This window comes from Musca autumnalis, unplaced genomic scaffold (assembly GCF_047663935.1).
Source record: "Musca autumnalis isolate F117 unplaced genomic scaffold, ASM4766393v1 scaffold_1, whole genome shotgun sequence".
NCBI lineage: Eukaryota > Metazoa > Arthropoda > Insecta > Diptera > Muscidae > Musca > Musca autumnalis.
Window position 1 is genome coordinate 3,701,606 of NW_027411644.1, and position 15,667 is coordinate 3,717,272.

The 15,667-nt window shown below is 38.0% G+C and overlaps 1 protein-coding gene across 5 annotated transcripts in view; it reads left to right on the top strand.

Annotated features, from left to right (window-relative positions):
- Window positions 1-12,716, top strand: part of Sb (serine proteinase stubble) — a 76,763-nt gene extending 64,047 nt beyond the window's left edge. For 3 of the 5 annotated variants that reach the window (XM_073959864.1, XM_073959886.1, XM_073959875.1), the window contains exons 3-10: window positions 5,883-6,673; window positions 6,740-6,969; window positions 7,035-7,378; window positions 10,620-11,031; window positions 11,109-11,298; window positions 11,426-11,723; window positions 11,822-11,971; window positions 12,042-12,716. In XM_073959864.1, coding sequence (XP_073815965.1) covers window positions 5,901-6,673; window positions 6,740-6,969; window positions 7,035-7,378; window positions 10,620-11,031; window positions 11,109-11,298; window positions 11,426-11,723; window positions 11,822-11,971; window positions 12,042-12,176 — 2,532 coding nt within the window. In that variant the 5' untranslated portion in view covers window positions 5,883-5,900 and the 3' untranslated portion in view covers window positions 12,177-12,716. Of the gene's footprint in view, window positions 1-4,533; window positions 4,904-5,882; window positions 6,674-6,739; window positions 6,970-7,034; window positions 7,379-10,619; window positions 11,032-11,108; window positions 11,299-11,425; window positions 11,724-11,821; window positions 11,972-12,041 lie in introns of those variants that run through there. The other 2 variants (XM_073959903.1, XM_073959893.1) reach the window with 2 other exon arrangements.
- The last annotated feature ends 2,951 nt before the right edge of the window (window positions 12,717-15,667 follow it).

The following is a 15,667-nucleotide window of genomic DNA, read 5'->3' on the forward strand; positions in this document are numbered from 1 at the left end:
TATTTGTTGTATAAGAAAATATCTGTAAAATGCATAAATTTTGCATATGCAAAATTGCAATTCCGCGTGAATTTTTTCACTTTGTCCCTTAAGTTGCAACGGCGGAAAGACAAAACTAAAGGAAATTTCATTGATGATAACCCCCATTATGTCGCTGTAAACTGGACCACAAGGAGAACCTTTGGTAAAGATTTCAAGACAATCCTCGGATAATCCTTAAGCTAAAATTTTGAACTTTTGAGAAATAGGTATCCGAAGCTTTTTTACGATTAAACTTGATGTACACATTGGAGATATTCTACGATATGCGAAGTTTCAGCCAAATTGATTCAATTCGTAAGTAACCGCAGGCACCAATAAAATGTCTGATAAGCATTTTATTGGTGCCTGCAGGTTTATTTAGAGCTTTTAGGCATTATCTCAGCAAGTAAGGACTAGCCCCCGAAAAAAGTAACATTACGCCACGAAGACAATCTAATGCAAAAACTTTCAAAACGATCCGAGACATGTCGTTAAACTCACTATACTAAACTTATTCTAAACAAAACGATTTGTTCTATAAGTCAAACTATGAATAGATTACCAAAGGCACAGTTCTTTTGCTTTACATCTCCAGTTTTGGATGTTTTTCGATATCTTCAATTTGAGGCTCGTATGCATATGCCTTTGTGGCGAGGTCATTTTCATCTATCCTGCTGACATGACCCAGGCAATGAAATTGTTGTAGCTCGATACGTTTTACTATATAGATGTCGGTCGTGGTTTATATGACGCATAAATCTTTCATACATTTTTTCTCTCTCAAACACACAATTTTCTGCTACATCTGCTATCGCAAGAATCAATGCTTCGGATCCATACATAAGCACGGTTAGTATCAGTGTCTGGTAGAGTGTAATTTTTGTTTGACTTGAGGTGGTTTTGCCTTTAAACTGTTCGCTTAGACCAGAGTGCATCTGTTGTCCAATAGTATTCTTCGCTATATTTCAAAACTAATGATGTTTCTTTATGGCTGTGCCGAAGTAAAGAAAGTCATTGATTATCTCAAAATTGTATTCTTCAACGTCCACAGTTGTCCTAAACGTTTTGTGTGTTGATACCATAAAATTGTTCACCGTTTACTGCCAGACCAACTCTTTTTTACATTTTTTTATATAGGCGGCTGTTACGGCTCATTTTGATCGACCTATGATATGATTTGCGCACACCAGTAAAATTTTTCTTTATGATCGTACCGTTTTTCGTATGACCTATTCAAGCAAGACGTTGAATAGGTCACACGATAGACTGTCACCTTGTCTAAAATCTAGTTTGGTATTGAAAGTCTCGGGAAGGTTTTTTTTATTTTAACTGCAGATCTTGTGCCAGTTAATTTTATTCTGCATAATCGTATTAATTTTGAAGAAATACAAAACTCAGACATGGCTTGGAACACCTCTGATCTTACTGGGCTGTCGAAGGTGGCTTTATAGTCGACGAATAGGTGCTATGTGTCGATCTGTTTTTCGTGGGTCTTCTCTAGGATTTGGCGTAGAGTAAAGATTTGGTCTACTGTAGATTTCCCAGGTCTAAAATAATCCAATTATTCCATTGACCATAGGTTTTACCCGCTCACTCAACACTCCGACAGCACTTTATATGCGATAGGTAGGTGACTTATGTCTCTGTAGTTTTCACAAATCATTCTTGTGCAAGGGACATAGCAGACTGAGGTTCCAATCGTTGGGCATGCACTCGCCCAGCCGAATTTTGCAAATCAACTGCTGCATTCTCCTTATTAGTATGTTTCCATAGGTCTTGAACACTTCGACAGGTAGCCCATCAGCTACTGCTGCTTTGTTGTTCTTCAGCCAATTAATAGTTTTAAGCTCACTTTGGCTAAGTGGTGAACAACCTATTCCGTCATTTGGGTTTAGTTCTTCATTGCCGCCCATAGTCGATACCAAAATCTATCTATCAGTGTCTGACTCCTGAGCATCTCGAGTTTCTCACTCTCACGTTTTTTCTTTCTCTTACGCTTCTCCTCGTCTCCCGATATTTTTCTTGGTGCTACTGACAGCAGGGTTGCTCTGTATGCAGCCTTACGGAACTCCTGATTTTTAAGTGGTGGTTTTTGGTACCCAAGTATAGATTTTTCGGCAGTTTGAAGAAAGTGGACTATTCTATTCCACGTATCTTCCACTATATCGGGACCAGGATTGCCGTGTTCCATCATGTGGATCAGTTGAACGTAGTATTAGGCTTGCGCTATCTATCTCGATGTCCAGCTTTCGTCTATCACAACATGATAGATATGGTTTTCCCATCAGGGGACATCTACATGGCCTTGTGTACGTGGTGGTGTTCACTACCATGTTTTTGCCGCTGCAAAATCGATCAGCCTCATTCCGTTGTCGGATGCTACAGGTTAAACTTGCCGACAGTGGGGCCAACGATATTTTCACTTCCAATTTTAGTCCAGGACAGTGGTCATATGCAATCTATCTCGTAGAATACATCCTTGATCTTTTCGTCTTTCTCTTAGGTCGGGGCATGACCGCAGATGAAACTGATGTAGGAGAACTTTGATTTTATATGGATTGTGGCAATGCTCTCATCAATCGGAGTGAATCCGGAGACCAGGTTTTTAAGCCTCTGTTGTTGTTCTTGATTTCGTTTGTTTCGTTTCATGACAGCTATACAAGGGTCATTAGAAAACTTTCTTTTACAGCATCTTCTGGCGATTGCTGCTATTTGTCGGGTTCATACGCATAGTTCCATGATTCGTCACCTGGATCCATCTTATAAACGTCTTTTGAAGCACCACGATCGTATCGTATTTTTTTTATCGAAATTTCTTGTACCTATCAACACGGCATCCGACGAGAAAACCCACATTTTTGCCGACAAGTATTCATGCAATATCAAATGTTAGTTGGTGGAATAAATGTGGAAGGATGCCTCTATCTCACGGTATATAACATGGCGAATGCAAGATCGCACATGTCTTATTTTTTGGCACAACGGCCGTTTTTGGACGACCCTCACGAACTTCGTTTTTTATTTGGCGAATGTCGGCCACGATTGAATTCATTAAACGAGTTTTTCATAGTGCTATAGGATGATCCTTTATCGACATACAATGATTTAATTTGATCGATGCACTCTTGCCGTGATTATCCACATCGAAAGTTGTGAAAAATTATCGAACGAATATGTTACAAGTAAATTCCATTTTTTTGCTGAGTGATTTTTCCAATTCGCTGTAAACAACCCAACACGTGATTGTATGTCAAACTGTTCTGAGTGCGCTTAGGCTAAAAACTGTCAAAGTTTCCAAAACAAAAGAATGTCAAATGACGCCTGGCGACATTGCGTGTTGCCTAGGCCGGAAAGATTAGAAAACGGACCCTCGTAACACATTGCGAAATCGTTTGTGATCATAACGTCTACCCGATTCCTTCGCACTTTATGTAAGGCGATAATATCAACTTTTCACTTACAAATTACACCCGACAGTGCGCTGACTGCACCCACTCTGTAGGAGTCCGGACATTCCAGGTGCAGTATCGCAGCTCATGGTCCTTAAAACGTCTGCGGGAGTCGTCACATTCAGAAATGTTTGTTTTTGCAGGGCTGGTTACTAGCCCAAAGCCCAACCCAAGTTTTGATCGTTCTAATGGGGGAACGTGCGGTACATGTTAGCTCACAACCTTTAACGGGTGTTAAAGGCAGCTCAACGACTCCCCAATAAAAAAGTCATAACAAAAATAATTTTTCCCTGGGGAATGGTGACGTTACAAGATGTTGGTTGCTATGTTTTTTTAAGAGCCCATCTATTAGTTTTTTAATACATATTGCATAGTTTTGTGACAAATTTCATATTACAAAGCCCCTTCCCTCGCTCATAACAATAATTGTCTCATAAGCACCTCAGAAGGGACAACGAAAACAAATATTCAGCTCAATGATATTGGACTTATTGTTTATCGCTGATTCCGAACGGTGTGCCTTACGACACCACATTACCCTATGGGTATTTTGTACCACCGTTGAATCGAACCCGGACATTAAGCATGCATGACGGTGACACCCAACGATCATGTCTCAGTCAATTTTGTTCCGACCAACTTGATATTTTTACTATTTATATGTACTTCAAAAAAGGGTCATTAACAATTTTTGGTTATTTGAAATTTAGACGTGGTGGCAAACCTCTTAAAGAACTAACCTTTACGATATCGATTTCAAAATATTATTAGAAAGAAAAACTCGTATTAGAGAAGTTGTGACATTTTTAAAACCACCTAAGAAACTTCATTCCGAAGCATAAAAAGACAACATAAATCGATTTGGGTTCCGCTCAAAACTCTAAATTTTTTCTTACAACTTCCCAAATCATGAAAACCAAAAATGTTTCGATAGTTTCAACTTTGTTGTGGTGCTGCTAATGAAGACATTTAAATGCGAAAATAAAAAAAAAATTAAATGATTGATTACTTTCTGAAGTAACTTTTTCTATTCGTTAACATCGGCAAAAGATAAATTGATCACAGAGTCATTAGGGGTGGTGTACTTGTTTGAAAGAGAAATTACCATGAGAACAAGATTTATTTTCGAAACAAAAGATAGAAATGGCAAAACGAAAAGTTAGCAAAATTTGTCCTTGAAAAAAAAAATAGAAAAATGTTCAAAGTTCCACTTTCATTAAAAAACGCATTGAAGTTTGTACTACACGGTTATGTGGCAATCACAGAAAACAACATAAGTCGATATTTATAATTGTTTTATATACAAATGGAGGGCAATTTGACCGTAGTACATTGGTCAGAAGGTCTGCGGTTCAATCTCTGATAAGAACATCACCATTCATTTATATTAGAGAAGTCTCTCTTGCCGCTTAGGGAAGGTTGTGGGAACATATGCATGTAATTTGTTCCATTATTTTTAACGCGTCTTTTTGTTGCGCGGTATATCTGATTCTGAAAACTGATATTTCGGCAGTGGAATCTGACAAAAAGTCAAAAATATTCGAAAAACGTATTTTAGACAGAGGTTACTTTTTCCTCTGTCTACATCTACATACATACATACATATGTACATCTATCAATAACATACCAAACCCACCAATAATACAGTGAAAGGGAAAAGAACAACCTGTTTGCCTCTGAAAATTATGTTTTTTTTTCTCTTTTCCTTCCAAAAATTACGATTTCCCACGAATTTTCTATTATTACACATTCGACCAAATACCTTGGGAAAAAGTGGGGTAGGGGGTATAGATTTTTGTTAGGCTGCGCTGTGAATCAAAAGTGAAAAGTTGCAATTATGGCAACACCATTACGTGCAGCAGATGCTGCAGCAAAATACAATTTGTTGTTGTATGTGGACAAACAATAAAGTGCCTTCGAAAACAACAACAGCAGCAGCAAGCGATTCAAGTACTGAACTAAGGCGAACATTCCAACATATCAGGAGCAAAATCTCGGGCTTGAGTCAAAAAAAGAAGAAGAGATACGATTTATTAATCGTAGACACAACTGCACGAGAAATGACTTGATTACGGTCGTCATTAAATTGCCGTTGATAAACGTTTCCACATCCACAGTGGCACGTTGCAGAAAAAATTATAGCGATGCCGTAGTCCGTACTGCCAACGAATGCAGCGGTAGTTGGTGGCAACATAAAAAACAACTATGTATGAACAATGGAACCAATAATGTGCGGCCTCACGCAATAGTCTCGTGTTCAATTTGAAAGATGTGGCTTAGACAACTGACAGTGTGGATGTGTCTGTGTGTGTGTGAGCCTGTGCATTTTGTCCAATAGTGTGGATAATGAATTTAACAACTTTCGAAAAATCTGTTTTTTTTTAATATTTTGTTACCTTTTATCGTTTCAGATTAAAAACGCTTAGAAGATGAGGAGGAATCAGTATAGTCGACAATGGCTAGTCAATCAAAATTATGAGAGTAGTCTCAAAGACCAGAGAGGTGTACCCTGTCAGTATGCCGGATCTGCACCAGCCCCTGACCACGTGCATGGCATTCAGGTAGTTCATGTCACAGGGCGAAGTAAAAATGAACACCAGAGGCATGCAACGCACAGAAAAAGAAGTTACCTCCGATTATCGGAAAGATCAGGAGATCGTTATTACCAAATACTAGAAGTATTATTAGCTGTAGTATTAGTCAATTTTCTAGCATGTAGGCTATCAGACTTCCCCTCGGCCGTCGCCGCATTTGGCTTTGCAGCACCGGGAAGCTCTTCCCGAAGTCGTTTTGAGGAAAGGGAACGATTATTTCTAGATTCAGAGGAAATTGAAGATCCATATTATCGTCAGGCACACAGCATAGGTGGATCGGCATTTGGCTATAATGGACTACAGCTGCAGCATAACTTGGATGACAGTTTGCTGCGAAGTCAAAATTTTAAGATTAGCCCCAAGCCGTGTTCGGTAGGGCGGATCGAGGGCACCTGTATGTTTGTGTGGGAGTGTATAAAATCGGAAGGCCGCCATGTGGGCATGTGTGTGGACTCATTTATGTTTGGCTCATGTTGCGCCCATAATTATACAGACAATATCGTCTTGCCGAATACATTTTCATATACCAGACCAACAAAGCCCATCGGTATGGGAAGTATGAATCATCGACCCAGACCGCCACAGCATCCACATAAGCCAAGTATAACGTATGTCATAACACTATCACATATTTTACATTACTCTTCCTTATATTTCATATTATTTCATTTCAGTGGTATGACCACCATCGAAAGGCCACACGGAGCTGGAACATTAGTTATACGACCATCTGGTCCCCATCATCAAGGTCCATTAATGAAACCACAACAGTCGAAGCCTTCGTACAGTACTACGACAGCACCTGTGACATCAACTACTACTGATAATCCAACACTTCTTTGGACTTCGAATACCGTACTGGGAGACTTGCAATCATCGGCCAGTATATCTTCAGCGACCGCAGGTAAGTAATTTAACGCATAATTTTGAGACGTAGATATAACATCCCTCTTATTCGCTACCTCAAAGTTAATCATCAGCAGCATTGGCACTTGACAACGGAACCGAACTTTATTACCAAACCTAGACCCCCTGCCTGGGATAAGCCTGGAACCTTCAGACCTAAACCGCCGAAACCAAGTAAAAAGCCCACAATACCTACTCAGCCGGATTGGCATACAACCCAGTCACAACAGGCTTACATTTCACCCTCCTACGGACCGTATTCCACCAGGAAACCAACAACGAATTCTCCCACATTGTCATCTACTACCACATGGAAGACCACCACGACTAGCACAACCACAACAGCTTTAACGCCACCATCATCAACAACAACAACGTCGACAACAACAACCAAAACAAAGCCGCAGGTAATATTGTCTGTTTCATAGTTACTGTCTTGATTCCCTTTGCCCTTTTGCATGATGATGATGATGATAATGAGGAAGAGAGGGAGAGAGTCACACATAAGACCAGCCTGTTGCAGCGTTGGGCATAATGAATCTGCAGCCTAGAGGGACATTTTATTGTTTGAAAATACCTGATGAAAGATTGGCTTACATTGGGAGTGGCATTACCAGAAGACCAAAGCCATTCTTTGCAAATCCGCATGGGCAGCATTGAATAAGAAAATTCATCCGTGATTTTAGTTCTGCCAGTTAACATTAATTTTTCTCATTTCCATGTCTGCTGCCTGACTGGTGATGGTCGTCAGTCAGTGCCGCCGAAGCGCCAATGCCCTTGATTTAAATTGATGCCGATGATCAAGCATAACTCAATGCATATACATAGAGACATACATATGTTCATATGTTTGTATATGGGTCTGTCCACACAGATTGGGCAAGCAGAATTCAAATTATTAATACGTATTTCCAATAATTTAATTGGATCAGGTCGTATAGCTAAAAAAACTCCTCAGTCTTTTTTTTGAAAATTATATCTAGCAAAGTCTTAGTATCTCAAGCATATTAGATGTGGCTGAACTATTTTCGACATTGGAACTTCTATTTATACGGACAGTATTGTATATTTGTATGTCCTAAATTTAGATTTGATTAATTAAAATCACATCACATTTACAACGGTGGACACATGTCCCTCAACGTAATGTAGGAAACACTTCCTTGAGTATTATAGTCTAAAAATAGGATCTTAAGACATGCCGTTCGAACTCGGCGATAAAAATTAGATTCCATATCCATTGATCTAGTATGAACCAACCAGGGTGCAATCATTGATAAAGGAGAAGCCCATGTCCCTTGGTGATGTTTGTGGTACATTTGTATGGTAACAATTATTGATGCAACGCTAGCATGTAAACATTGCATTGGGGGAATATCATGGGTTCAAACCCTGGCAAGAAGATCATATAATTTTAGCGGGGGTTGGTCGCCATTTGTAGGCGTTCAGCGTAGGCAATACAATAATCTTTATTGAGCAAAAATAAAATGAATTTTTCTCCTTGATATGGGTGCTACCCTCTATTCTTTCCGGAAAGTTCGCTGGAAATAAGTTTGAAATGGGTAATTTTCAAGTTCCCACAAATCCCATGTGTGAAAAAAAGTTATTCGGGGTCAAAGGTCAAATTTTAAGGGGGTTTAGGTTGCAAGCTGAATAATTATCCACAAGTTTGGTCCTTATGATTTTTGTTTTCCTAGAACGAACCGTTCTAATAAACACATCATTATATACATATATAAGAGGAGAATAAATATATACATAAAAGGGGACTAAGTACATTCAGACGAACCGGCAAAATAACAAGGGTGACCCGGTTAACTTTAAACATATGACTTACAGCAAAGAACGCAATTATAGCTACCTTAAAACAATTCAACAAAATCGGAGGGGTTATCCCTAGTTGTGCAGACCAAAAAACTAATTTTTCATACATTTTTTTTTCAAAGAAACTGCCAACATCTTTAAGTCCTTCTTTCTTTCATCTGAAAGAGCACATCTAATACAAATTCTGGAATTTTTGTTGTTGAAAAATATTGCATAGTCTTGTGGTAAATGGCTACCTGCGAAACCCTTTTTCTGTAAAAGCATTTTGCGGTGCCAACGATAGCTCTAAAACGGATGGGCCGATCTTGGTATATTTTTGTGGGCGTCTTGTCTTTAAGCGAAACAGTATTTTACAAAATCGATTTAAAATCGATTTGTGAGCTGTCAATGTCAAGATTTGGTTTTTAACGAAAAAAATGACAATTTTTTTCTCAAAATATCGGGTAAACGATTTAAAAAAATCTGTCTCGCTTGAAGACAAGCTTTTTATGTATTTAATAAGCTCACCAAACCATATGAAGATCGGTCCATTCCTTTCCCCTTCCAATGGTCATATCTAAGCCAATTTTTCTCCGATTGACTTGAAATGTTTGTTGTACATACTACCTACATATAATTCTAAATAAGCCAATAACATTTTTTCGATTTTTAGAAGGTGACAAGTAGAGTAAACCCCTTAAGCCACGTGTGTACACATAAGACCAATTGGAACGACTCCAACGAAAAATCTCCGATTTTTTTAATTTTACCAAAGGTAGGGTTTATTTCGCTGATTATGGAAATGGAAATTTTCATCGGACGCAAAAGGCCTAATTCAAAAAGCGGCATAGAACCGGTTCTCCTGGATCGATTACTACAAAGTCAGTATAGATCGAAAGCTTATGGAAATACATATCACATTGTGTGTGTATTTTAACCGGTTCGCTTCATAATGTATTTACGTTATTTATTTTTTCATATGTGTTATTTGACTCTTCGATCGCGATACCTCAAGAATGGTGACTTCTTTTTAAATATAATAAAGATCATTTCCACCTTGGTGCAATGGTATGCACGCCCGCCTTGCACGCTGAAGGTCGTGGGTTCGATTCCCCGGTCAGACAACATCAAACATTTTTCAGCGGTGGCAAAATACCCCTCAGTAATGTTGGCGACATTTCCTGAGTATTTCAGCCATGTAAAACTTCTCTACAAGTGGTGTCTTAGGACACGCCGTTCGGACTCGACGATAAACAGTAGGTCCCATATCATTGAATCGGGGTGCAGTCATTGATATGAGAGAAGTCTCCCTTGTCCCTTCAGGGATGTTTGTGGAACAATTATAAAGATCATTCTTGTAGACACGTTTTAAACCTACAACTTTCATTTTAGCCGGTTTTTGATAAGTGTTACCATTTTTAGGAAAAAAAAAAAACGAAACAAAAAATTGATTATGTCCTCCAAAAATAATCTTTGACCACGAATTTCTCCATTTGCACACATGCAATCGATGGGGACTTTTAGAACTTTACTTCTAAGGACAAACCTTATTCCCCTTTATGCGCATATCTATTTTGACTGGGCTACCAGCATTCTTTGGAGTTATATTTGTTTTCTTATTTACCTATTCCAAGGAAAGACCCATGCATTAGGCGGAGAATGACCAAATGAAAAATTGATTCTTTGCATGGCCAAGCACATTTACAAACAGTGCAATTGTTGGGCGGGAGTCATTAGACTACATCATTATGCCCAAATAACATCAATACTGATGTTCATATTTTCGGTCTGTCTTCTTTTCATTTTTTCAACATCTTTTTTTGCATTTTCTATTCCCCGGGGCAGTTTGTGGGACAAAATAGCAAACCGACAACAGTACCAGCATCTAGTTTCACCTATGCCAAACCAACAACGAGTAGTTCGTCTACGACGACAGCGGTAACAACACCCATCAGCACATCATCCTCGAGGCCTCCATCAACAACGTTCAATACTAAGAAACCAGTGACGACAACGACGGCTACGTCAGCAGGTGTTTTACCCACAAAAACAACACAACGACCAACATCATCTTCCCGACCATACACAACAACGACCATGATGAGCTCCTCCGTTATTGCATCGTCAACATCTTCACCGTCCTCAGCGTTGCATACACTGCCATCCAACAATATTAGCGCCATTGAAACAAATGAAATCGGTGATAATTCCGTTGATGATGGCGACGTCATAAAAACCGTATCGGCAGCACGAAGTGGTAAGTTGAATTGGTGACTTGTCTCTAATGCAGCAATATGTTGTCTATAATCACCATCATCTATCCCTTTATTGTAGAATGCGGAATACCTGTTTTAACACGACCGGAAACGCGTATTGTTGGAGGTAAAAGTGCTGCTTTTGGCCGATGGCCTTGGCAGGTTTCGGTACGTCGCACCTCTTTCTTTGGCTTCTCAAGTACGCACCGTTGCGGTGGTGCTCTGATCAACGAGAATTGGATTGCCACAGCTGGTCATTGTGTCGATGAGTAAGTACATTTTCTGGTCCATATCATATTCGAGAAAACATGAAATCAATTGAAGGAGAATAAATGTCAAGTCATTGCCGAGTGATTAGTAATCAAAGTGCGCGTGTGTGGCGCTTATTTCTTTCAGCCTATTGATCTCGCAGATACGCATACGGGTGGGAGAATATGACTTTGCACATGTCCAGGAACAATTGCCCTACATTGAGAGAGGTGTGTCGAAGAAAATAGTCCATCCGCAGTATAACTTTTTTACATACGAATATGACTTGGCCTTGGTAAAGATGGAACAACCATTGGAATTTGCTCCACATGTCAGTCCCATTTGTTTGCCAGAGACGGATAGTTTGCTGATCGGCATGAATGCTACTGTAACAGGATGGGGACGGTTAAGCGAGGGTGGGACTTTGCCATCCGTTCTACAAGAGGTAAAATATAATTCGACATATAATTTATTTTGTTTCAAATCCTACCATAAAATAAATGTGCTAATGCGAATACGGTGACTTTTCTTTAAAATATACAGGTCTCTGTACCCATTGTTAGTAATGACAATTGTAAGAGCATGTTCTTAAGGGCTGGTCGCCAGGAATTCATACCGGAAATTTTCCTGTGTGCAGGTTATGAGAACGGTGGCCAAGACTCCTGTCAAGGTGATTCTGGTGGCCCTTTACAGGTATGATTAACCAAAATTGGGACTCATAGCATTGCTGACTTTTTTTAACACAAACCCTTTTCGCATTCAGGTAAAATCACAAAATGGTCATTACTTCTTGGCCGGTATCATATCGTGGGGCATTGGTTGTGCCGAAGCAAACTTACCCGGTGTATGTACAAGAATTTCGAAATTTGTGCCTTGGATTATGGAGAATGTAACGTGATTGATAACCATACCTAGAGGCACAGGGCCTGTTTCATATCTTCCTTTCGCTTTATTCACTAAACCCATTAATGTAAATATTTAATGTTCGATACGTTTGTTAATTATTTGTTTTTGTAGTTGTATGTAAATCTCTTTTGATAAGCTTTTTTATCCTTATTTTATAATTATGTATTTTTCTCTAATTTATTTTCTATTTTGTGATTTTATTTATTATTTAATATTTTATAAGCTGTAGTTAGCCTCAATTACAACAGAAAAAAAAAAACACTCATAAGCGTCCATTAAGTAGCATGCATACAGACAGACATACATACATACATACTTGTATGTATATTTGCGTACACATAGCATGTGTAGAATTTTTGTGGAGGCGAGTGTGTTGGCGCGTGATGCCCGAAAACCATACTGTAAATAAATATTTATTATAGAAAAAAGTCATATCTAATTTAAATATTAACAAAAACAAAGTGAAGATACCCCGTACGAAATAATTCAAATAATACAAATAATAAATAAATATTGTCTTGCCCAAAGAAAATACATTTTTTCTTTAAAAAAAAACGGATTAGTTGATAGTTCGTAAAAGAAGGACCAACAGATTATGTTGAATCTTGAACTTTCTTCATACCGGGAGTTGAAAACTTCGATAAAGGCGTTGCTACAGGTTTGTATAAGACATACTCTGTTACAGAAAATACTGAAGTTGTATTGGAAATTTTCAGAAGATATTACCTCAAAATATGTTGAAGGTAGAGCGTAGGACCGGTGCTTAATAAAAAAAACATAAATTATGGCCTTGGGGAATATTTTTTACCACCATTATTTCTGCCAACGATACTGGAACATATTGTCGAACAAAAATAATTTAAAGCTGATTATGAGCAAACCTTTGTGCATACACTTGTCGCAAAATTTTTCATTATGTCTGTCCCAGAACCTGCAAGAATCTACTAATTTTTACTACGCTTTGTTATCTGGAAAAAATAGTAAAAATTAGTAGATTCTTGCAATTCTGGAACAGACCAATATTAATATAAAATAATTCTTCTTTATTTGCGGATCGAATATTCGGATGTAAAGCAATCATACATATTCCAAAGTATATTTCAAATATAGATATTATCTAGTTGTAGACAAGCTCTCGAATTTTTGCGGCGTATAGTAAGTTGGTTGCATCTCTGTATCCCGTCCAGTCTTGAATGTTTTTAACGAGTATACCTTTATCCTTAATTAAAAAAATAAAAAACCTTTTACCTTTACAACAAAATAAGTTATTTTGGCGGAGGTGCCAATTATGTTACCGACACTGTTGGCCACAATTGAAAGGACACATTGACAGGGCTAAATAGACTCAGTAGTGAGATGCTGTAATTAGTTAAGGACAGAACCAAATCGGTTTAGTTTATTCATTCGAAAGTTATCGTGATATTCAGCCAGCCCACGATGGGGCCAATAGCAGGTTTTCGAGGCAAAAAGTCAATTTTTGAAGTGAACAATTTGCAAAAACTAATAACGGATTTCGATTGCCAACACTCTGAATCACTAAAAATAAAAAATAAATCAATCTGGTAACATCACATTGCGACATACTGATCTGGTAATGGTGACATATTTTCTTATGAATAATTTTCCGACATTCATTATAAATAAGTAGTGAAAGCATTTTAGGCGCCAAAAATAACATTTCAACATTTTTATATTTTTTAAACATGGAAAGCTCTTCAATGGGTATGTAAAATAAGATAGTGTTAACAAATAAAAAAAATGTTATGTGTAGTAAATGTATTTTTGAGTTAAGATGTTATATCATTTTTGGAGTATTTTGCTTTGTTATCCATGTGTTCTCTGGAGTATAACTTTTGAGATCTAGGTAGATCTAGAATATTATATATATGTGGTGAAAGGTATTAATGTGTACTATCATTTTGTGAAAAAATTAGCTGCGCCCAGCTGCGCCTTTTCATAAAAATCTGATTTCAGATGTCGTAATACTTAAAAATATGGACATTTTTATGTTTTGGTTGGAGAATAATCGGAAACCCATTAATGTTATCAATTGGATTTCGGAAAAATTTAATAGACGTATATAATAATAATATATAATTTCAAAGATATCGCAGACAAACTTGGCTTTTGTGGCGGAATCTTAGCCGATTTTTACTAAATTTGGAACCTTTTTTATTAGCATATAACAGACCACAGACAAAACCATGAAATTTGAACATATGTATATAAGGGAGCTATTTCTATATCTGAACCGATTTCAATATAACTTAACAAACTTATTTGTAGTCCGAATTCCGTAACATTTTCCAAATTTTATTGTAATTTGCCTGAAATCGGTCGAACATATATATGGGAGCTATATCCAATTCTGAACCGATTTCAATATCATTGGCAATAATGTTTCTAGACCAAAATCCTTTACACATTTCAAATTTCATCAAGATTGGACATACATAGCGGGATTGGTGCCCAAATACCTAAAATCGGGAGAAAATATATAGGAGCAATATCAAAATCTGAACCGATATCAATATAACTTGGCAAACTTATTTGTAGTCCTGATTCCGTGGTATTTTCCAAATCGCATAAAAATTGGGAAGAATTTGCGTGTTTGGTCCGTCAATTGCTTGAAATCGGGCGAACATATATACGGGAGCTATATGTATATATGAACCGATATGAACCAAATTTGGCATATTAGTTTCTAAGCCTATTATAAACATCTGTACAAAATTTGGAAGGTCTGGCTTGCCCCAGTGATTTGTTGCCTCGCAAACATGTCATTGGCCCCATCGTGCAGCCGGACGGACAGGACCAAATCGACTCCTGAAACGAATTTCGTCCAAATATACTTGGGGTCTTTAACCATTATATCGATGAGGCACATTTTGTCCGTATGAAAGTGAATATACCCTAGTTAATCTAAAGACTGAGGGTATAATAATTAGTAAGAGATTCCAGCGAAGAAGATATGGATGAAGTTATGTTTGGATAAATCTTATAATGTGACAAGTGTCACATACAAACAACGACACCTAAGATCTGCCCACAGCATTGTAACAGCAAATCAAAATGCACTCAACACCATCTCCTTGCTATCCGCCAAGGTAATCCTGGGTGAGAGGTTGTTTTTACAAATTTTGGAAAGACTACCCATTGCGGCGGTCATATTAATACATTGTCACAGATACTTCAGTCTTCTGTCCCGTACAGAGATATTCGTTGATAAACCAGTACTTTATTGTCGTCAATCAACACGTTCCTGACCATCGTTAAATCGTTGAATTCCATTTGTCAATTGCCACATTCACACCCGATCGCCTAAAGGGAGAAAAGTAGTCTTTCAGTTCGTAAGGTTTAATGGGTCCGATGAGAAAACAACGTTGCAATGCCTTGATTATTCTTGAATTAAGAACGAAGAAACAAATGGATTGTGCAAATTATAAATATACTAGCTGACCCGGCCCGCGTTGCTCGCCCGTT